Source organism: Carettochelys insculpta, chromosome 8, assembly GCF_033958435.1.
Source record: "Carettochelys insculpta isolate YL-2023 chromosome 8, ASM3395843v1, whole genome shotgun sequence".
Taxonomy (NCBI): domain Eukaryota; kingdom Metazoa; phylum Chordata; order Testudines; family Carettochelyidae; genus Carettochelys; species Carettochelys insculpta.
In genome coordinates this window covers 48,430,622-48,454,570 of record NC_134144.1, presented here as the reverse complement: position 1 = coordinate 48,454,570, position 23,949 = coordinate 48,430,622, and the positions used below count along the sequence as shown (strand labels likewise).

At 40.8% G+C, this 23,949-nt stretch overlaps 1 protein-coding gene across 33 annotated transcripts in view; it reads right to left on the bottom strand.

Annotated features, from left to right (window-relative positions):
• NEB (nebulin) overlaps positions 1–23,949 on the bottom strand; it is a 197,563-nt gene that overhangs the window by 115,005 nt on the left and 58,609 nt on the right. For all 33 annotated transcript variants that reach the window (XR_012646484.1, XM_075001956.1, XM_075001929.1 and 30 more), the window contains exons 47-63: positions 23,464–23,667; positions 22,782–22,886; positions 21,692–21,799; positions 20,613–20,924; positions 19,659–19,862; positions 17,521–17,625; positions 17,310–17,417; positions 15,857–16,168; positions 13,923–14,126; positions 12,517–12,621; positions 12,303–12,410; positions 9,737–10,048; positions 6,632–6,835; positions 5,459–5,563; positions 5,247–5,354; positions 2,784–3,095; positions 547–750 (exon numbers count right to left, since the gene is read on the bottom strand). Coding sequence is in view for 32 of the 33 variants with exons in the window: in XM_075001956.1 (XP_074858057.1) it covers positions 547–750; positions 2,784–3,095; positions 5,247–5,354; positions 5,459–5,563; positions 6,632–6,835; positions 9,737–10,048; positions 12,303–12,410; positions 12,517–12,621; positions 13,923–14,126; positions 15,857–16,168; positions 17,310–17,417; positions 17,521–17,625; positions 19,659–19,862; positions 20,613–20,924; positions 21,692–21,799; positions 22,782–22,886; positions 23,464–23,667 (3,120 nt within the window). In the remaining variant the exon portion in view is untranslated. The remainder of the gene's footprint in view (positions 1–546; positions 751–2,783; positions 3,096–5,246; positions 5,355–5,458; positions 5,564–6,631; positions 6,836–9,736; positions 10,049–12,302; positions 12,411–12,516; positions 12,622–13,922; positions 14,127–15,856; positions 16,169–17,309; positions 17,418–17,520; positions 17,626–19,658; positions 19,863–20,612; positions 20,925–21,691; positions 21,800–22,781; positions 22,887–23,463; positions 23,668–23,949) is intronic.

Below are 23,949 nucleotides of genomic sequence, written 5' to 3'. Positions count from 1 at the left end.
TACTATCTTACCGTTAGACCAGAGAGATTAAAGGTATAGATATGGATGCTGGATTTTGTGAAGGTAAAAAAATAAAAATGAGCAAAGGTCTATAAAATCATGAACTGTGTTTGGGGTAAGAACTCACCTAAGATATATATGAATGTCTTCCTTAGCTGTAACTAACTGTCCATAAAATCATGAAAAATTCTTGAAAAAACACATAGCCTAGTTCTTTACTTTGAGGAATTATTTTGTAATAACATAAAATAACATGTAAAAATGTACAACCAAGTGCCAGGTAAAATCTTTTTCAAGTTTCTGATTTTAAATACAAACAATCCTTAAATATGTATTTTAAAAATACACTTTAATTATGTGCTAGAAACTCAAAATACAAAAGTGCTCAGTTATAAAAAAGATAAATCCATTGACATTCAGGAAAAAGGCAGTAGCACTGTAATGTGAACCTTTTTATTTTCCTTAAAAATCAAAACCAAAACAAAAGTTTATCATGCAGAAAAGCTAAATCATTTTAAATCTAGTCACAAAAAATAGAAAACTCACATGGTTCATAATTTCAGAATTGTGCTTTGCCAGAACCATTGGTAGAGAATCAAGCAGGCTACTAAATTTGATAGTGTCTGGGTGTTGCCGGTAGGTACGGTCACTCAGGATGATTGCTGCTCTTTTATTCTTCGCATCATCCAGAGAGCCACTTGGGGACCAGCCAATACCTCTCAGCCACTGAAGATCAGATTTATATACAAGCTGAAAACAATGATGAAAACAAAGTTTAGTGAGACAACAAACATTTTTTGCAGTGCAACACAGCACTAATTAAAGAGATTCTCACTGTGCACATGACAGGATCCATACTTAGGGTCAGGGTGAACAGATGTCCCATTTTTAAAGGGACAAATCTGTATTTAAGCTCCCCCACCCCAGCAGTTGTCTTCACTTTTTCTTATAAATGGGAAAATTCTCTCATATTTTCTCTCTCCCCTCAGTCTCCTGAATCAGTACAGGCAGGTCTGGTTGCTGGCTGGATATCTGATCACCAGCTTCCTCTCCCCCCAGTGATGAGTGACAGGGATCTGGTAGTCAGCAATGCAGAGGCTGGTGGTGGTCAAAGCTGCAGCACGTGGAGTCAGCTGCTCCCCCGGCTGGTGTGTCAGTGCAGCCCCCACTGTGTGCCAGCATGCAGGAAGCAGAGCCCAATGCTCTTCCCATTTCTGATAGGGTCTGGCTGCATGTTGTCAGCTGCAGTGGCTGGTGAGTGCAGGTGGGTGACAAGCGTTGGACCGGTGGCATCTGCTGCCCATCCATCATCCCTTTGTATGTTCCCCTTCTTGCTGTCCTCTCTTTGCTTTGCCCCTTTACACCCCTCATGCTGATGCTCCTCCCTATCCTAGCTGGAGGGGCACATCCTGCTCCCAGTGCTGTGCAAAAAAACAGCCCTGGTTGATTGCTCAACTTACCAACAGCCTGGCTGACAGGAATCTTCCTTTCCCCACTGACTCTAGCTGGGCCAGCACCCCAGAAAAGCCGAGGATGCTCAGGCCTGGGGCACTGCCTCAGAGAAACAGAGACCTGCATGTGCCAAAGCCCAACAAAGACCTGGCAAGGGACAGCCTCTCCAACCCTCATCTAAGCTCTGGATTGGAGGGAGGTAAGTGATTTCCAGACTATTCAGGCCCTAAACCCGCAGCATCTCCAGAATCCCCTTGGGCAGAGACGTAGCACCAGCTACACCTGCATTGGCTTGGCCCCAGGGAATTGGCTGCTCCATACTTCAGCCATCCTCCACTGCTGAGCCACCTTTCTGGGTGAGTTTGCAGAAGCTTCTGCAGTCAAGCTCCCTGTATTCTGGTGCAGAATGTAGCCCTAGGGCTTAACCCCTCTCTGCCTGCATTGTAGCTCGGATCCAGGAGTCAACTGGGTTATATCAGTAGCAAGCAGAAGCCTTGGGATGTTAGCTGCTTTTTGAGACTGTGTGGACAGGAAGGGATGAGAGCTGCTTCCAGGCACGGGGTGGGGTCAGGTAAAGAAAAGGTCTGCAAAACACAGGCCATATCATCCCTCGCCCGCCTTCTTTCCTGCCCCTGGAAGCTGCTCCTGTCCTTTCCCTCCTGCACAGTGCTAAAAGGCTGCTGGTGGCCACATGCTGGTGTGACTCCTGGCAGAAATATGGGGTGGGGGTCATATATTGTGGAGAGAGGTGGGAGTGTCCTGTGGGCCCAGACAGATCTGGAGGCTGGAGAGTGTTGGATAGGGTCAGTCAGTCACCCGTACCCGTGGGGGAGAGGTGTTTGGGAGAGGGAGGGGGCTGGGGTGTGTGTGTGTGTGTGTGTCAGTGTCTGTGTCTGTGAAAGAGAGAGAGAGAGTCCTAAAGCCTTAAAATTAAGCAAGTAAATAAAACAATCCAACTACATAGTGTTTCTTTTTAACTGGGGCTGAGTCAACTTGATGTTAAACTTGATGTTGCATAATTCTGATTGAGGCTGTTAATTATGCCTGAATATGAGTAATTTTACCACCTGTCCCATGTTCAGCATAGGGAACTACGGTCACCCTATGTAGGATTCAAAAGGAAGGCTATTTGCTGCAACCTGAAATAGTTAACCTGTGGAATGGTTCACATTATGACAATGCCCACCAATTTAGTATGCAGTAGCAAAGGTTCTTGTGGGATAAAAGAATTCAGAAATGGAGTCCTTTCATATAAATTTTGACATGGGATACAAAAAACATAATTAATAGAACACTTCAGTTTTCACAAAGCTGGTAAAAATAAGGCTTACATCACTCTGAAGATCATATGTTTTCCTGGCATAGACAACATCATTCTGGTCTGGCAGACATGTCCACTTGTGCAGAGGATGTCTATAATCTATGTCACTGACTTGTTCCTGACACTTCTTGGCCAGCACAACTCCCAGCATGTCCACTGGACTAGTGTATTTGGTCTTCCATTTCTCAAAATCTTTCTTGTATTCCCTGTCACTCTGGATCTTGGCTACATGCATAGACCACACCATCTTGGGATCATCCTGGATGTTGCGGGCTCCCACATGATGGCCAAGCTGCTTGCGATACCCTTCTTTATATTTGTACTGTTTAAAATAATTTAAAAAGTTCAACAAGATTAAAGGAGAATGGTTAATAAAACTTCCAATAGTCCTACAACAACTCCCTGGAGGACTTCATCATTAGCTGAGAGTGTGGAGGCTCTCATATGAAGAAGTGTTCTGTTCATACAGCATTGTATCTAAGTGCCAAAGCACTCCTAAGGAATGCATTTAAAAAGTTTAAACACAAGAGTTCCTTTAACAGGTAAGTAACATAATGTCTTTGAGACTTGGTGTGGAGTGTTTAGGGAGAACTACAGCTGAGACCTTGCAGCCAAGCTCTTTCTAATTCCTTGGTCTGGCTCCCCGAGGTCAAAATTCAGTTTGATTAAGTACCCATCAATTATTTCCTCAGATAAGTCTCATGCTTGTTGAGATGTTTGCCCTGCCATGAGTGCAGGGGACTGGACTAGATAACCCCTCGAGGTTCCTTCCAGTTCTGTAATTCTATGTTCTTAAACATGAAGTGCTTTATTGGTAATTTTACAAAAACAACAAGAAAATAAAAATAAATTGCTCCTAAACTTAGCTACTAATAATTAAACTATTACACAGCCCTTAAACATATTTATTAGCTACTAAGAATAAATTTAGTACATAGACCTTCAATATATTATAGTAATAGTTTATCTTGGCATTCTCCGAGAGGTAGAAAGTTCTCTCTGCAACTGCTTATAAGCTCCTGTGCTTATCATGTCCATGTCAATTTCTCAACAAGCTTTCAGCCTAAAATCTAGACCCAGATGGTTAATGGTTTTGGCATGAAAGCTAATCATTAAGAAGATGAAACACATTTTTTCCAAAAAGCATTTTCAATTAATGTATCTGTGACTGGAAAAGGTCTGAGTGGTAGCACCCTGGATGTTGCAGACTCCCACATGATGGCTACATTGCTTGCAATACCCTTCTTTGTATTTGTACTGTAGCCAATAAAATACAATTAGTTTCAGGGTGTTTTGTTTAGACTACATCCAATTATCCTATACCAATTCACTAGAGGACAATCACAAATAGCTGAGAGTGGAGGCTTTTATCTGAAGAAGTGTTCCATGCAGAGTGTGGTATCTGAATGATAGAGCTCTTGTAGAAATCCCTGCACTTAAAAATAGATTTTGACACAAGAGTTGCTTAAACAGGTAAGTAATGCAGTATTTTTGTAACTAGGTCTGGTCACCTATATGTTATTAGAGTGTTTGGAGAGAAACACTCTAACCTCCTTTGTATGAAACGTGGTAAACAAGCCCTTTCTTATTTCTTGGCATAACTTCACTGAGGTCACCATTCAGCTCCTCTCTAAAAAGTTCCCATCAATTATTTCTTCAGACTACACTCTCTACCTCATTACAATGGTTTTAACACACAAAGTGCTTTATGGACAATTTCATTAAAAAAAAACTATATCCAAATCTTAAAATATAACAGATAAAATAAAAAATTGTGCAGCAAATTTATTAGAAAACTTTGTCATACTGGTTTTAAATTAAGTTACTAAGAATCAAAATATTGCACAGACCTTCAACATACTACAGTGTTAAATTAACTTGATGGTCTCCAATAAGAAAAGTTCTCCCAGTGGATAAACCACTGTATGTTGTCATGGACATCTGAAAATCTCTATTAGCATTTGCCCTGAATCCCAGACCAAGAGGCTTAATGCCTGTGCATGAAGTCTGCTTAATAACAAGGACAAACACATTAGTTTCAAACACCAATTTCAATTAAGTGGATACATTGCTAAGAAAGGACTGTCAGGAAGTCCTGGAATGTTATACTGATACAAAAAGATTATTTCAGCTAAAAATACTGACTGGCAAATTATTATTGAATAAAAGGTATTAGCTAGAATTAAAATTGGAAAAGATTATTTCTTTTGTCATATACCTTAAACCATCAACAAGACATCCTCAAATAGACAACAGACACTGGGAGTGGAAACGTGCCATGGAGAAAATAAAGACAGACTTACAAGAACTGTAGAGGATATTTTATTTCAGTTGCTCTCTTGTTTGTTATTTGGAAAGTGTGCTGCTTGATGTGTGATTGTGTTGATGGCATTTTCCCTTAACCACTCACTGTGATGCTCACTATGATGCTCAACCTGTTACAGTATGAGGAGAAAGGCCCGACATTATTTACCTCGCTTGCAATATCTCGGGAGGCTTTAGCTGCTCTGATTGGAATGGCATCTACCCGTAGGTCATAGCCTTTCTTCTTCTCCTCTTCCATTGCAAGTCTGTACAGTTTCTAAATCATAACAAACATTCATTACATTTGTGAAATAATGACTTTCTTTTCATTTAAATTGTCTTACAAGCTGACTTTTAATTTTTAAGCAAGGCACCACTTACTTCACTGAAATTCACTTTGTTCTGCTGTGCCAGTAAAATACCAGGGGTATCTGGCATAATATGGATACTAGTTTTATCTTTGTTCCAAGCTGCTGTATATGAGCGCTGAAAAACAACCAACATATATGGTAAGATATACATAATCATGAAGACCTCTGTTGTCATTAATATGGTAAGAAACAATTCTGACTGAATGTAATCAAGATCAGCAATTCTAAGAGTTTCATGCAGTCAGGAATAACCATAATCAAAACTTAAAACAAGAACAGAAGTTCCCTTGTTTGCACTGATCCGGAGAACCATTGCAAATTACAGGATTTTACTAATTAATGAATAGAGGTCATACACTGAGACTCTCACTCTTGTTGAGTAGTATGTTGCTTCTCAAATGCCGTCAGTGATTTCGATGATCTTTTGAAAAGCATACTACTCACAAGTGGTTCTATTAAGTCAAAGGAAAGCTTACAATCGAGTTTGATAGTCCAAAATTTCACCCAGAAAAATAAATCTAGTTTAAGTCACAGTAAATTAAGAAAGTGCTATGAATCACAAATTTTCAATCATCTTTGACAACGATAGTTCATCTTCCATTATTTAATATTTCATAATTTGTTGACAAATAATCTGTTAGTATTTTGTAAACATAATTAGGTTTATTTATATGGTGATTCACTGTATCATCCACTACAATATCTGGGAAAAAGAAGATGAGATTATTGGTAGTATGTTCTGTTAAGATAAACATATGTGAATTAGCAAAGATCTTTGTTGAATTATAAGATGTTTTGGGTAACAATTCACTTGAGATCCATTTGAACATCTTTCTTAGGTATAACCAATCAGCTGGCTTGTACAATACTTGAAAAGAAAATACAGGGCCCAGATCTTTACATTAAGATATTATTTGATAACATAAATAGCATGGAAAAAGACATAACCAAATCTTCATCAATTGCTTTCTGAGGTTTGTGATTTTATACACATATTAATATTAAACAGACTTTTAAATACAGTTTAGCTATGTGCTACAAATTCAATTTACAAAAGTACTCAGCTATAATGAAAATGTCTGACTGTAGAATATAATGTGAATTTTTTACTATATTTAAAAATAAATATCAATATTATAGCAAGTATATTGTATTTTTAGTTGCAAATAAACAGAAAACTCACATGGTTCATAATTTCAGAATTGTGCTTTGCTAGAACCATTGGCAGAGAATCAAGCAGGCTACTAAATTTGAGAGTATCTGGGTGTTGCCGGTAGGTGTGGTCACTAAGGATATGTGTTGCTCTTTTATTCTTCTCATCATCCAGAGAGCCACTTGGGGACCAGCCAATACCTCTCAGCCATTGAAGATCAGATTTATAGACAAGCTGGAAAAAAAAGAGGAAGGTAAGTCAGTTTACTCTTTTATTGAGCAACATGAATATTTTTTTCACGAAAAAAGCAGCACCAATTTAAAGGGAGTTTCAGTGTTTAAAAATATCATATGACAACAGTGATATCTTCTTTGCAGCCCTCTGATAGGGCACATCCTACACGGAGACACTCTGGAACCCAGAGTGGATTCTGCCTATTCCAGTTATTCCACAAAAATCTTACTGCAACCACTCTTACTTCTTTCTCCATCAGGATGGAGACTTCCCATTTGGCACTTTGGGAATTAACACCCATTTCTTCCACCAAATTCCATATGTGAAAGGTGCTTCCTAGACCCTCAAGCTCAGGATATGTCACTTATACAGCCAAAATAGTAAACATTCACAAACATGAAACTCAGGTTGTTTCGCCCTCACTTTGCTCTACGGACAGTTGAAATCCACCGCAGAAAACTTAACTCCAAAGAGCACAAGAGAAGATCCATACTTAGTAAGGAGAAGGTTGCCTATTGCTAACTGTGAGCAAATGAAGGTATCACATCTATAGTCACTGTTGTAAAAGAAAAAAATCACGACAGACATGATAATGGCCTATAATCACCTTTGTGTATTTAATTAATATATCATTTTGGGCAGGACTGTATGTGGTCTCTCTACAGGAGAGATGTGAAGTATGCCAGGACTTCAAAGAATTCAAAGAACTATATTGAAAATGCATCATACAAGCTAGTGACTTTTGAGTCTGTAAGGCCAAGAGACCAGGGCTGACAGCACGAGAGATTGGACCAGACCTCAATGAACTTCCTATCACAAAACTATCCATGCCTGTAGCCAGACAAATCTCCCCACTACAGACCAGCTTTTGCCTCCCCTCTAAGGTGCCTCAGAGCACACAGGGCACTGAACAGCAGTTAAACAGCACAGTCTTTGATGCCTTCCTAAGGGGCCCAGATGTGCTGGCTCATCGTGACCCTGAGGAACTGAAAACACAGATAGAGGGCTAGCAGGCTAACCGTTAACGGGGGGGGACCTCAGGAAATTACCCCAGCTGGCATTGATGGATTTGATGCGCCCACACAGCCATCCCAGAAGAGAAATCTCCACCCTTGTAAAAGAATGTCCTGTACTCCCAAAATTGCTTATCTCCTGCCTTACAAGTGCAAATTAAGTAAGAAATGTCCTTGTAAAAACTGGCGTCACAAAAGACAGACCAGTACGATCTGGCACCATAGATAAGAAAGAGAATACGTGACCCGGGGGTATGATGGGCCCAGCAGCACTCTGACTCTGAGTGCATCTTCACCAACTACCTGCTGGTCGGGTCAGGTGATTCCATCCCGAGGTCCGCAACTGGGGACGCCCAACCTTGTATTCGTCTTTCCACAGAATTGAGTGACCGATCCTGGCTTGGCTACGCTGGTATCGAGAGACGCAAGGAAGGTAAGATATACCCATATTAAGGAGGGTAAAATGTACCCACATTAAGGTCTCCTTTTGGTGCGCACAGTTAAAGAATTAGAGCTCTATAGATAGATGCTGTTGCATTAAGACTTCGTGGTATTGAATTGTAATGTAACCTGTTAACACCAGTACTCTGCTAGCATATAAGAAGTAGACAATAGCCTTTTGAAACTGCACGCTTATAACTGTAGCTTAATAAACTTGTAACTAGTTAAGATCTAAGCCTGACTCCTGTTACTCTCTGTCATTGCAACACAGCCAACACAATAAAAAGAACTTTAACCATTTGGTTACCACAGCCTGGCCATAAGTGAGACTGCTAGGATCTCCCTCCTCTAGCAGTAAAAGACTCGGGTGTTTAGGACCCTGGGGCATCCGTCAGTCTAGCCCAGACTGCCCGCTGTGAAGGAGCCCTGCGCTCTAGCAGTTAAAGACTCGGATGGTAACAAGGGCATAGTTGGTACCTCACCGCACATTACCCGGCCACCGGCTAACAATGCCAAGGCAGTGAAATCCACACACTCATGTTGATGTAAAAAGAGGATATTAATGGTGAGTGGAAATATCTCCAGTGCTTATATATTTCACTTGCACCTGTAAAAATTACTGTTAAATTTTCTTTTACCACATAGGTTGTTGGTGTGATAATATGAAATCACAAAAAAGCCAACTTTGCCTTGAAATAATGCATACAGTCATAAAATAATAACAACAAAAACCAAATACAACATAAGTTCTATTATCTAGTATCCCTGGAGACCTAGGCAGGGGTGCTGAATAATCAAATATGCCAGATGTTGGAGCGGGGCCCAATGGTCAGGCAACTGAGCTCCATGGCTGCCTTAGACCCAGACCTCTGGCAACTGGCCCTGCTCCATCAGACCCAGCCAGGCAGCCAGCAGCAGAACAGGTACCAGCTACTTAAGCATTCTGGTTTTCCGAATTCTGGATAACCCAGCTTTTTCAATATATTTCATTTTAATATGTTGATGATGTCACTGCCTCTGTGGTAATGGCACTGCTCCACATTATTCCTCATCATAAAGTACACAAAATGCATTTCCAAATGATGCATGATGAGCACAGAGGAAGAAAGGATACCTTAAGTAGACCAAATTGATGGTGTCTACCATACGCCAAACATCACCGTGGAGGTCGGGGAGACTGAGACACAGATTTTCATCTATGAGGAGTGATGGCCAGAAGCTTGAAGCCTGAAGTGGCTGCCCCTTTGCTGGGCCATGGAGGGGGAATATACATGCAATTGATCTGAAACTGTGACAACCTACCAATATAATATGTAGCAATAAAGGTCCTTGCAGGATAAAAGGGTCCAAAAATGCAGCCCTAAATTATGTTTCTTGATATTGCAGCAAAACAGATGTTAAACAGAACACTTCAGTTTTTCACAAAGTTAGTGAAAATGGGACTTACATCACTCTGAAGATCGTATGTTTTCCTGGCATGGACAACATCGTTTTGGTCTGGCAAACATGTCCACTTGTGCAGAGGATGTCTATAATCAATGTCACTGACTTGTTCCTGACACTTCTTGGCCAGCACAACTCCCAGCATGTCCACAGGAGTATTATACTTGGTTTTCCATTTCTCAAAATCTTTCTTGTATTCCCTGTCACTCTGGATCTTGGCAACATGCATAGACCACACCATCTTGGGATCATCCTGGATGTTGCGGGCTCCCACATGGTGGCCAAGCTGCTTGCGATACCCTTCTTTATATTTGTACTGTTGGCCAAAACAAAGTTTGATCAGTTTCAGGGGGATTTGTTAGGAAAACATACTATTATTCTATAACAATTCCCTGAATCTGTCTAGGAGCCACCAAGCAATAGCGCCAGCAGGCTGCAGCACCAGCATTGAAGACAGACCAGCCATGCCAGGCCTCTTACCCTACATAGGTGGTAGGAGGTTCCCATCACTTGGTGTTGAGGTGGGACTTGATGGAGAAGAAATGAAGGGGTACAATATGATTGCATTCAGCTGTTTCCTATGCTCCATTTGAAAACAGACCAGCTAAAGGTCACACATCTGGCTTGGGTGATGTGGAGGGGGCTAGATGGGGGAAGGGGTTGATGGTGAGGTACAGAGCACCAGTACCCTCCTGCAGGACTGGTAGATGAAGCCCAAAGAGGTAGGCAGTATTGCTGCCATCACATCCTGGAGTGTGGATCAGGGGACATGATGAATAAAGAGGTCATGTGCCAGCCAAGTACCAGAGGGTCCATCCAATTTCACCCATCGTAGTCCAGGAGGTTTCTAATCCTGCTGGCACTTGCCAGGACCAACTTCTGGTGAAACAACAGGGATTCTACCACCTGCACACAGAGCTGCAGATTGTGTAGCTGGGGTTCAGTGAAGTGAACTTTCCCATCAGCTGCCACCTCAGATCTGGTTGCCAAGACCAGTTTCCAGGCCTGGAGAAAGTCTTGGAAGAACTTCAGTAGCTTGCAGTGGTCTTGTGGTAGACTCGTTGGAGGTAAAACAGCTGCTGGCCGTAACAGAGCACTTGGAGGCAGCAGACAAGCGTGTGTGCTAGCCCAAGTATCTGCACCATGAAAGGAATCTCTGCAGGGCATGGAGGTGGAAGACATGGAGCTGACCGCAGAGGCAGAGCAGACCCTGTATAACCTCTTCCATGGGAAGACTCATGGTGTCACTGCCTTCTTTGGTAATGGCACCCCCACAGAGACCCAGTGCAACCCTGGCCAGAAGAACTCCAGAAGTTGGCTTCTAGAGACAGGCCAAGGAACATGGGGCTGATGTCATGCTGTTGAGCCAGTGTCAGAGAACGGGCAAAGCTAGCTGGTTAAAAATCAGCATCCTCCCCTGCAGAGAAAGGCACCAAAGCAATCCTGCCTACCCTCAGCCACCCTCTTCCAAATCGCACCAGGTTACACTGCACTGTAAAGATTAATGCAGTTAAAAAATATTGAGCAGAAAATCGTACCGAGAAGAACCATTAGTTACAATCCACACTGGACAGGATGACTTCATTTGTCACATATCTCAAAACATCAGACAGAGATCCTCACACAGACACTGAGAATGTGATCTTGGCAGCAGGGCCAACAGCCTCGCCAGGCCCCAGGCAAGGCGGAAGGGGGGGCTTGCTCCACACCCCCAGTAGGGGCGGGGCCTCTGGTGGCTGGGGTGAGGCCAGGAGCAGCCCGCCCTTGGTGCCTTCCAGACCACAGCACACTCCCCACCCTAGCTCTCAGTGCTGCCTGGAGCACACTGCACAAGACTTTGGCAGCAATTTAAAGGGCTCAGACTCTGGCCAACATTACTGCTGCAGTAGCGGTGGAGACAGCTGCTCCCTGAGGCAATTGCCCCCTTTAGACCCCTCTTCTCCCTATCAGCATGCATGGATCTTGTCACCAATAAAGGACAGACAACCCTTCAGTAACTACAGTAAGCTCTGTTTTAACCGTTATTCATATAACTGGACTTCTCAATTAACGAGCATTCCGTCCCATGTGTGAGCAGCCAGCAGCTCTTCCATTCTCCCGCCCAGTACCCGCCACCCAGACCGGCTCACTGCATGGCAGGGCACCCCAACCAGGGAGGTGCATGGAGTGGCCAGGCACGAACCGCCCAGAGCAGCTCCCCACACGGCATCCCACCTGGAGCAGCTCGCAGTGCAAGCTGTGGAAGCTGCCCAGAGCAGCTCCCCAAGCATCTGGTGTCCCTTCCAGAGCAGATCGCGGCACAGCCACGCACAAGCTGCCCAGAGTGGATCCCTGTGAGGTGCAGCACCCCTCCCAGAGCATACTGGAATATCCAGCAAGCTCCTAGTCCAGGGGCTGCTGGATGTGAAAGAATTTACTATATAGAGAAATTTTATTCCAGTTGCATTCCTATTTATTATCTGCAAAATGTTTTGCTTGATATATGATTGTACTGATGGAGCACGACCTAAACTGCTCACTACACAGTTGAGACCTGTTAAGAGTGAGAAGAAATGCTCAAGATTATTTACCTCACTTGCAATATCTCGGGAGGCTTTAGCTGCTCTGATTGGAATAGCATCTACCCGTAGGTCATAGCCTTTCTTCTTCTCCTCTTCCATTGCAAGTCTGTACAGTTTCTAAAATCATAACAAACATTTATTACATTTGTGAAATAACGCACTTTCTTTTCATTTAATTTGTCTTACAAGCTGATGTTTAAAATTTAAGCAAGGCACCACTTACATCACTGAAATTCACTTTGTTCTGCTGCGCCAGTAAAATACCAGGGGTATCTGGCATAATATGGATACTAGTTTTATCTTTATTCCAAGCTTCTGTATATGAGCGCTGAAAAGAAACAAATACCGTGTTGGAATTATGAAGCCCTCAGTCATTAATATAGTAAGGTAGAATTCAGCATTATCAAGACCACCAATCCTAAGAATTTTGTGAAGTCAGGAAAAAAACACATAACTAAAACTTAAACAAGTGATGTTTTCTCGGCACTGGCCTCAAGACCCACTGCAAATTACAAGATTTTACTAATTAATGAAAAAAAGGCCCAGGAGATCCTGACTCATGCTGGATAATTCCTTGTCCTACAAGTCCACTGGATGATATCAGAGAAATATTCGAGTGACAGTTTGCTTGAGGTGTGAAATCCTGTCTTTGTGGAAATCAGTTAGAATTTTGTCAAGTATCAGAGGGGTAGCCGTGTTAGTCTGGATCTGCAAAAGCAACGAGGGGTCCTGTGGCACCTTATAGACTAACAGCAATGTCTGAGCATAAGCTTTTGTGGGCAAAGTCCCACTTCATCAGATGCAGGACAAAGTGGGTCTTTGCCCACGAAAGCTTATCCTCATACATTTCTATTAGTCTGTAAGGTGCCACAGGACCCCTCGTTGCTTTAGTTAGAATTTTGTCATTGACTAAAATGAGACAAGATTTCCCACAGGTTGATTAATGTGCTATAAGTCACAGTAAAGCAAGCATTATCAAATGCATTTTTTCCATTTTATTTAACAATGATAGTTCATTTTAAATTATTTAATAGTCCATAATTTGATGACAAATAACCTGCTAGGTATTTTGGAATTATAGTTGTGTCTCTTTTATACGGCAAGGCACTAAAAGCTGTTTTTAGATGAGAAAGATGAGAGGTATGTTGTGAAGATGAAGAAATGCGCATTAGCAAAGAGCTAATGAATTTTCAAACTTTCTGGGTAACAGGTCAGCTGAGACTTACACAATGCCTTAGCAAGGTATAACTGGCCAAATGGCTGCACAGTCATGACAAAAATGTATATAATTGTACCCATCCTTGAAAAAGAAATATATTTTAGCCCTTTACATTAATTATTTTGTAATAAAATAACATGTAAAATATAAAGACCATCTCTGAAACCATTTTTATGCTTCTGATCGTCAACATAAGAACTATGAAATATGTTAAAATATACTTTAACTATGTACTAGAAACTCAAAATACAGAAGTATTCTGTTATAATGGAAATAAACCTCTGAGACTCAGTGAGATGGCTATCATATTGTAATGCAAACTTTCTGTATTTTCCTTTAAAAGTAAACACTTCAGCATCCAGGAAAATTATGCCTCTTTAATTCTAGTTGCAAATAAACAGGAAACTCACCTGGTCCATAATTTTAGAATTGTGCTTTGCCAGAGCCATTGGCAGAGAATCAAGCAGGCTACTAAATTTGATAGTGTCTGGGTGTTGCCGGTAGGTATGATCACTCAGGATGTGGGCTGCCCTCTTATTCTTCTCATCATCCAGAGAGCCACTTGGGGACCAGCCAATGCCTCGCAACCACTGAAGATCTGATTTATATACAAGCTGAAATAACAGAGAAAAGATGTGAACCTTTTTTCTGCAAAGAAGAGCAGCACAAGTTAAGGAGAGCCTCAATGTGTACCGTATGGTGACAGAGATAATCACCTTGTAACCATCTGATAGCGAATGTTCTACAATGACTCACCCAAGGTGGAATCTGTCTAGTTCAGTTTCTCCACAAAAATCTTACTGCACCCCCTGGAAGCTCTGTCTCATTTGGAGTGGAAAATCATCTACAACTGGCACGGACATAACCTAGATACCCAATGTGCATTTTAGGAATTAACAGCCATTTCTTTTCTTCCTCCAAATGTCACAAGTGAATAGGCACCTCTTACTCCCTGTCATGGGGCAAGTGCCCCACTACTGCAAGAAAAGGGTTAAGGAAAGCTTGAGGGAGCCTGTACAGCTCTAACAGCCAAGGAGTGAGGGCTCCTAGGGTGAACCAATCACAGTGCTGCTTGTGGGAGCAGCCTTGCATAAAAGAAGCTGCTCTCGGAGAGCTGAGTACTTCTATTGTCATTGTTCTAAAAATACCCACATGACAGATATGGCCATTTCCTACAATCACCTTGGAAGATGTTTGGTACTCAGATTTAAACTACTGGGAACAGAGACTGCATGTAACATCACTATGGGAGAAATGCAGGAAAGTCAGAACTAGGAATTCAAAGGACTAGATTGAAAATGTGCCAGAAAAGCAGTGACTTTTGGGTCAATAGATGTTAAGTGGCTTTCAAAAGAGTGCATCCACACACAAACAAGCGGATCAAAGAGTGATCTGCTCTTTCGAAAGAGAGCTTCCACACAACCCCCGCTCTTTGGAAAGAATGGGCCAGGGATCAAAAATCTTCCAAAGAAGATTTTGAAAGAGGGCACTGTTCCTGAAAAGGGAAAGGAAGAGAGATTTCGAAAGGAGCACCACATTCTTTTGATAAAACACTTTTTGCGTGTAGGTGCTCCATAGGATCTCTATAATCTTTCAAAAGAATTTGCTAATATAGACGCTGCCCAGGGGTCACTGCACAATTAACTGTGTTGGTAATCAGAATATTCTCCCCTGCACAAAACTGTACCTGTCAAGGCAATGAAGACCATAATAACCTACACACTCTCAACACAGACCATAATGATGAACAAGATGATAATGATCTTGAGTAGAAATGTCAGGAGCACAGCTACAATACCCCTCTACAAATTCATAAATAGATATCATATTGCCTTTACCTGAGTATTATAAAGCTTTCAAGTCAGAGTGAAATCTAATTGCGTTTTGAAATAATGCATAAAGTCAAACTAGCATAAACAAAGGCAAATATTTTAGAGAGATTTTTTAACATTCTGATGGTGTCACAGTTTGTGCCAGTTTCTATGGTAATGACCACAGCTCGACATCATACCTCACTTTAAAGTACACACAATAGGCTCTCAAATGATGAGACTAAGAGAGGGTATCTAAAGCAAATCAAATTGGTGATGTTTGCCACTTGTTTGATGTCACAGCGTAGGCAGGAAGGTCCAGTTAGGAAACCAGAAGCCTGAAGTGGTTGGCTCCCACCCCTGCTGGACCATGAGGAGGGAATACATACGCAATTGAGCTGAACCTGTGACAGCCTACCAATATAATAGGCAGCAACAAAGGTCCCTGCAGTATAAAAGGGTCCAAAATGCAGCCCTTAAATAAGTTCCTCAACACTTCAGTTTTTCACAAAGCTGATAGAAGTGGGACTTACATCACTCTGAAGATCGTATGTTTTCCTGGCATGGACAACATCATTCTGGTCTGGCAGACATGTCCACTTGTGCAGAGGATGTCTATAATCTATGTCACTGACTTGTTCCTGACACTTCTTGGCCAGCACAACTCCCAGCATGTCCACTGGACTAGTGTATTTGGTCTTCCATTTCTCAAAATCTTTCTTGTATTCCCTGTCACTCTGGATCTTGGCTACATGCATAGACCACACCATCTTGGGATCATCCTGGATGTTGCGGGCTCCCACATGATGGCCAAGCTGCTTGCGATACCCTTCTTTATATTTGTACTGTTTAAAATAATTTAAAAAGTTCAACAAGATTAAAGGAGAATGGTTAATAAAACTTCCAATAGTCCTACAACAACTCCCTGGAGGACTTCATCATCAGCTGAGAGTGTGGAGGCTTTCATATGAAGAAGTGTTCTGTTCATACAGCATTGTATCTAAGTGCCAAAGCACTCCTAAGGAATGCATTTAAAAAGTTTAAACACAAGAGTTCCTTTAACAGGTAAGTAACATAATGTCTTTGAGACTTGGTGTGGAGTGTTTAGGGAGAACTACAGCTGAGACCTTGCAGCCAAGCTCTTTCTAATTCCTTGGTCTGGCTCCCCGAGGTCAAAATTCAGTTTGATTAAGTACCCATCAGTTATTTCCTCAGAGAAGTCTCATGCTTGTTGAGATGTTTGTCCTGCCATGAGTGCAGGGGACTGGACAAGATAACCCCTCGAGGTTCCTTCCACTTCTGTAATTCTATGTTCTTAAAAATGAAGTGCTTTATTGGCAATTTTACAGAAACAACAAGAAAATAAAAATAAATTGCTCCTAAACTTAGCTACTAATAATTAAACTATTACACAGCCCTTCAACATATTTATTAGCTACTAAGAATAAATTTAGTACATAGACCTTCAACATATTATAGTAACAGTTTAGCTTGACAGTCTCTGAGAGGTAAAAAGTTCTCTCTGTGCCTGCTGACAAGCCCCTGTGCATGGTCACGTCCATGTCAATTTCTCAACAAGCTTTTAGCCTCAGGTCTAGTCCCAGATAGTTAATGTTTTTTGCATGAAAACTAATCATTAAGAAGATGAAACACATTTTTTCCAAAAAACATTTTCAATTAAATGGATTTGTGACTGGGAAAGGTCTGAGTGGTTATGCTGGTAGATTATACTGAAACTAAAAGATTACTTCAGCTAAAATACTGGCTACTAATTATTATTAAGTAAGAAATATAAAAGTTGGAATTAAAACAGGGGAAGGCAACTTCATTTGTCACACCCCAAACACCATGAATCTCAAATAGACAGCAAGTAGTGGGAGTGGAACTTTATCACAGATAAAGTAAGGACAGACATACAGGAACAGTAGGAAAATTTTATTCCAGTTGTTTGTTAAAGTGGAAAGAGAAAGGCCCAAGGTCATTTACCTCACTTGCAATATCTCTGGAGGCTTTGGCTGCCCGGATTGGAATGGCATCTACCCGTAGGTCATAGCCTTTCTTCTTCTCCTCCTCCATTGCAAGTCTGTACAGTTTCTAAAATCAGAATGAATATTCATTAGATTTCTGAAATAATCCACTTCTTTCATCTAAGCTGTTTTAGAAGCTACTTTTAATTTTTAAGCAAGGCACCACTTACTTCACTGAAATTCACTTTGTTCTGCTGAGCCAGTAAAATACCAGGAGTATCTGGCATAATATGGATTCTAGTTTTATCTTTATTCCATGCTTCTGTGTATGTGCGCTGTTAAGCAAACAAATACAATAAGATGTTAAAAAGCATGAAGAGTCCTCTCAGTCATTAATACAGTAAGATCTAATTCTGACTGAATATGCATTATCAAGATCAGCCATTCTAAGACTGGCATACAGTCAGAAACAACCAGGACTAAACCTTAAACAGCAGCAGCAGCAGTTCTGTTCTTTGTACTGACCCGCAGACCACCAATCTGCTCAGTGATTTTAGTGAGATTTTTTTCATGACATCCTACTCAATAGGTGACATCCTGCCTCTGTGTACATCAAATGGGAATTTTGCCATTGACTTTAATCACTCTGGTTGATTAAATCTTGGCATAGTAATCTAGTTACAGGGCTGACAGTAACAAATTTCTTACATGTACTGTCATGTTGCCCTTCTCCCCTGTAGCGGAGGGATGGGGCAATAAGATAGTACTTATAAAAATTTAAGCACGGGATGGAGTGAGAGGGCTCAAGCAGGGAGCTGGGATGGATGTGGGGGGCTCAGAGCAGAGCGTGGGGGTATGGGAGTGCAAGTGTGTTTGGGGAATGTGAGGAGGGGCTCAGAGCAGAGAGGTGGTGTTTGTTAGAAGGGTGCAGGAATTGGAGCTGGCGTGGGGTGGGGTCTGGGCATGCTGTGTGCCATCCTCTCTCTCCCTGACAATGACAAAAGGGGAACAGCAAGTGACAGGTAGCATCAGTAGATATTGGGGGCATGATTTTCAGACCCCCCTCTAAATGGTGCCCTGGGGGGGCTCAAGGCTGGGGCTGTCCCAGACCTTTGTGGGGCAGAGCACACCTCCAGACCGCTCCTTTCACCTGCTGGCTACTTAGCACTGCAGTCTGCAGAAGAGCCCTGGGAGCCCAGCTGGGAGCATGCCCCACCTCCATAGCAGAGCGCCCCAGCCAGCTCTTCTAAGAGTGACACACTGGGTGTAGCATCTTCCTTTCACCTCAAAGGGTAACTCACAGAAAATAGAACAAACACAACTCCAAGTGAAATGCAGTTTCCCATTATCTTTGATAATAACAGTTCAGCATCAATTATTTCATACTTCATAATTAATTGACTAATCTGTTTGGTATTTTGGAAATACGACTCAGGGTTTGTCTACACAGCAGCCTTATTCTGAAATAAGCTATTCTGGAAGAGCTATTCTCAAACAGCTTATTTTGGATAGCTTACTTCACTGCCACACACAAAAATGCATTTAGAAATAGCACTTGGCTATTTCAAAATACATCATCTACATATATACAGCCTGTAGTGCCATTGCATACACTACGGCTTATTTCAAAATTGGCTATATTCCCTGTCTTAACAGCTTCTATTCTGAAATAGCTGTTTTGAAATAGGCGCAATTCCTCAGGAAATCATGTTTGTCAATGTCAAAATAAGTCAACCGCTACTTTCAACTTATTTTGAAATAGGGTTTGCCTTGTGTGGACACTAGGATAATTATTTTGAAATAACAGCAATGTAGACCTACCTATCTTTCTAATATGGCACTTCTACATGAACTCTTTCATGAGATCAGAGAGACTGGATGTAAGTGTACGGATATTACATTTTGTGATGACTAAATGTAAATTAGCAAAGATCAACTGAATCTTGAAACTTTGTGGGTAGCAATTCAGCTGACATTTGTATGAATGTCTTTGCTAGTTAAAAGTGGCCAATTTTCTGCACAGTTATGATAAATGTTATACACTGTACCCATCCATGAAAATAAATATTCAGCTTAGCTCTTTACATTAATGAAAAAACATAATTTCTAATTAAACCACCTTTTCATGTTTCTGATCTTAGACTTCAGCAACTATGAAATATATTTTTAAAATATACTTTAACTATGTGATAGAAATGAAAATACAAAATAAAAACATTCAGTTATAATGGAAATAAATCCTTGAGGCTCAGTGAGAAGGCCTCAGTATTATAATGTAAATTTCTTTATTTTCCTTTAAAAACACACTCTTTGGCATCCAAGAAAATGTACCATTTTAATTTTAAGTGCACATGAACAGAAAACTCACATGGTTCATAATTTCAGAATTGTGCTTTGCCAGAACCATTGGCAGAGAATCAAGCAGGCTACTAAATTTGAGAGTGTCTGGGTGTTGCCGGTAGGTATGGTCACTCAGGATGTGGGTTGCTCTCTTATTCTTCTCATCATCAAGAGAGCCACTTGGGGACCAGCCAATGCCTCTCAACCACTGAAGATCTGATTTATATAAAAGCTAAAATTACAGAGGAAAACAAGACAGTTCATTATTTTATTCAGACAACATGAACATTTTTTCTCCAGTACACAGCAGCACCAATTAAATTAATGCTCAATGTTTAATCAATATCTTATGAGAGAGGTTTTCATCATGCAGTTCTCTGAAAGAGCTAATTCATCTCTGAAGATATAGCTACCCTGCAATCAATGTAAAACACAGCATACATTCTCAAGCCCCAAGTCAACAAACCCAGGGTCTGCTACCTCAAACTGTAACTCTGGGCTTACATTACAATGTAGACATGTTCTAACAGTCTCCAAAAAAGGGGGAGGATTCTGCACACACTAATTGATCCACAGAAATCTTACTCCACCTGCTGCAAATTCTGTTTGCATGTGATTGGACATTCAGCTACAATAATAATGGAGATTACCTAATGGAGATTCATAATGGAGATTCATGGTGCATTTCAGAAACTACAGCCTTCTCTTCCTCTACCAAATGCCACAGATGAGGGTGGACATCCTATCCCCTCAAGTTCTTGACATATCACTTACACAGTCAAGGTAGTAATTATTTACAACCACGAAATTCAGATTGTCTTGCCATAAAATACCCACCAATCAAGTACATAAAGGCTTTTTCAAGACAAAAAAGGAGACTAGAAATATAACTCTTAAATATGTGTTTTTAAATGGAAAGAAAAATATATTTCATAGAACGCTTCCGGCTGCACAAAGCTGGCAAATGAAAATGAGGACTTACATCACTCTGAAGATCATATGTTTTCCTGGCATGGACAACATCGTTTTGGTCTGGCAGACATGTCCACTTGTGCAGAGGATGTCTATAATCTATGTCACTGACTTGTTCCTGACACTTCTTGGCCAGCACAACTCCCAGCATGTCCACAGGAGTATTATACTTGGTTTTCCATTTCTCAAAATCTTTCTTGTATTCCCTGTCACTCTGGATCTTGGCTACATGCATAGACCACACCATCTTGGGATCATCCTGGATGTTGCGGGCTCCCACATGGTGGCCTAGCTGCTTGCGATACCCCTCTTTGTATTTGTACTGTTGGAAAGAAAGAAAGAAAGAAAGAAAGAAAAAGAAAGTCATTGTTGCTTTTTCAGATATAACCTAGGAAAACCACTTTTTTAAAGAAAAAGGAATGTAAAATGTAATATACTAAATGTAAAATGTAAAATGTAATATACTAAAAACACAATCCTGTAAAGGGATGATTGATTCCTGTAAATAGCAGAGCACTCTTAAACCCATTTCAGTGGAAGAAATAACCTTTATAATTTCACTGCAGAGTGTTCATTGCTCTAGCAAGCCCTTCTCTTGCATGTAATCCCAATTAATGTGGTAAATCCCACCAATTTTAGTGGGTTGGGACTATTCACATATAGGTTTGTTTCATCCAGGTCATACTTAGCAACTAACATGGCATCTAATGTTTGATTCCCGATTTGATATGACATATTTAAATCTGAATTCAAATTCTATTGCAGTCAGTGATCGATTCTTCTTCAAACAATTATATGCAACTCAATAGTGCAGTCAGCATCATCCACAACATTTCAGTAATAAACTGGGTTGATGTGAAAGCTATAGTAGCAAATAGGAAAGAAAAAAACCACTGGATGTATTGTTGCATGACTACTCTTGCACTGAGGCATCCAGTCTATGCCTCTTAGGAAGAAAGGGAAAAGGAAAAGGAAAAACAAACATATCCCACTGAAGCAAATATAAAAACTCCAGTTGCTTTCCATCAGCACCAATTCAGCCCCATAGTCCTCAAGCACATCTTTATTTTACTTTAGTAGGATTCTTACTTCACTGGCAATGTCTCTGGATGCCTTTGCTGACTTGAGTGGTATGGCATCAGGAGGAAGTTCATAGCCTTTCTTCTTCAATTCTTCATATCCTGACTTGTAGAGTTTCTGTTGAGAAAAGTTGAGAGTAGTGATTACAAGCATGCTTTGGAGAGTATCACATTGTTGATTTTTGGAGAGAAAGGAAATGCTATGTATTTCATATCACAGTTTGAGAAAACAAATTCCTATATTTTACTCTGTGCAGAAGACGAGGGTGGATTTATCAAATGGACAGGCTAGTATTAATTTTCAGTTGTCAATGAATGCTAGCCAGGTTATCATATTTTTAAATTAAAAAGCCCTTTTTAGGATATTGAGATAGCTTTTGTGGTGCTAGCGATTAGTCAAAAGTGTGCCATTCTTGCTACAGAATATTCTCCTCTGCCAAACTAAGGATGGAAATTATTTCACAATTGTAATAGATTGCCTGAGAAGAGGTAAACAAAAGGTATTAGTTACAACTCACTTGCAACCAATACTGTCATTTATTTGACACGTAATCAGCTTAATAAATGTTGCTCCAGACCACTATGATATGGACTTCTGAGAAGGTCAACAATATATATTTTCTGACTCCCCATGTGTCTGTTTTCAACCTATCATGCCCTTTCTTCTTGAATACCAGTTATATTTTTTTGGCATTTCTTTTGCATTGGTTCATGACAAAGAAGAATTTGACATAAAATGGGACTCTATAAATCTAAACATTAAACTCACTACAACCACAATAGGTTGCTACACTAACTACATTCTATTGGAGAGATATCTAAGGTGCTAATCGGAGCAATAAGGATGAAATAGGTAAAGATAAAGGTAGCAACCTCACACTTCATGCATTGTTGGTATTTTTCTTACAATTGCCCTATTGGGTCCCTCCACATAACAAGTTTACCAGAAAAAAGACTATGGGTATATCGAAGGTTTTAAGAATTCAAGAGTTCCAGAATAAATTCTGAAACACTTTACTGTAATTTAGATTGCGCTCATGACGTGACTTTTCAAATCATAAGCTCATGGAACATACAGTGTAATGTGGAGTCAAACTTACATCACTTGTATTGATTAAGTTTGTTTTTGCCAAAATGATTTCGGGAGTGTCAGGCATGACATGAATCTGAGTCTTGTCTTTGTCCCAAGCTTCTCTGTAAAGTCTCTAGAAGAGAAACAAAGAACAACAGCACATTTAATAGCATGTTCATACAAATAAATTCAGTTCATCTTCACCTTGTATCTTTAACAGAAATACAAAAACCATGTCATGCAAGTATCAAGTGTGGAATATATAAATGGCATTGAGCGAATAAAGAAAATAATGTTTTAATCATTCAGAGTTCCACTGAAATACAAATGGGATGTTAAAAATTGTATGTGGAAAGTCAAAGAATGGAGTTAATTTAACTCCCATACACAGCCTGACTAGGCTTAAACATGAGTAAAGACAGTATTTATGCTTGACATTGAATGAGTTCATTAGAGCACCAAAGTAATCTCCTGAAATACTCTTGGTACTTCTTGTCAGCTGAACCCAAGATGCCAAAAGGGCCAAAAATTACAGCAAGATGACATTTGCTAAACAGACAGATATCACCGACAACATGAAAATTGTTTTTTTGAAAGACAGATTAGTCACTGTTGACTCATATGATGTTAAAATTAATATATTAAGAGGTTGAAATAAATTTCCACTCCATTTATTCATTCAATTATATGCTCAGCCTTCAGAAACTTACATCACTCCTATTTTTGGCATTAGACTTTGCCAAAACTATTTCCATGGCATCAGGGATGCTTGTGAATTTAACAGTGTCTGGTGGCTGGCGGTATTTCTTCTCACTCAGGATTTCTGAAGCTTTCTTGTTCTTTTCTGCCTCCAAAGAGCCAAACGGGATCCATCCCAGGCCTTTCAACCATTGAAGATCTGACTTATACACATTCTGTTAAGGAACCAAACATATCAGGCAGAGAAAGTAATTCCCTCTTCTGTATCACTCAGGGGAGCAAACTCACTCATTGGGACCCCCAAGGCAACATGTGCGTGTGGGCTGGGGGAGGGTGTCTCCACACTCCCAGGAAGGGAAGCTATTTCCCTGGGGAAGAAGGAGCAAGGATGTGGACAGTCACCCCTCAGTGCCACTGAAACTGCATCACGACCCATACCCCCTCGCTCCAAGCCTTCAGCACTGTCCAGAGCACACCACACAAGATTCCAGCAACAA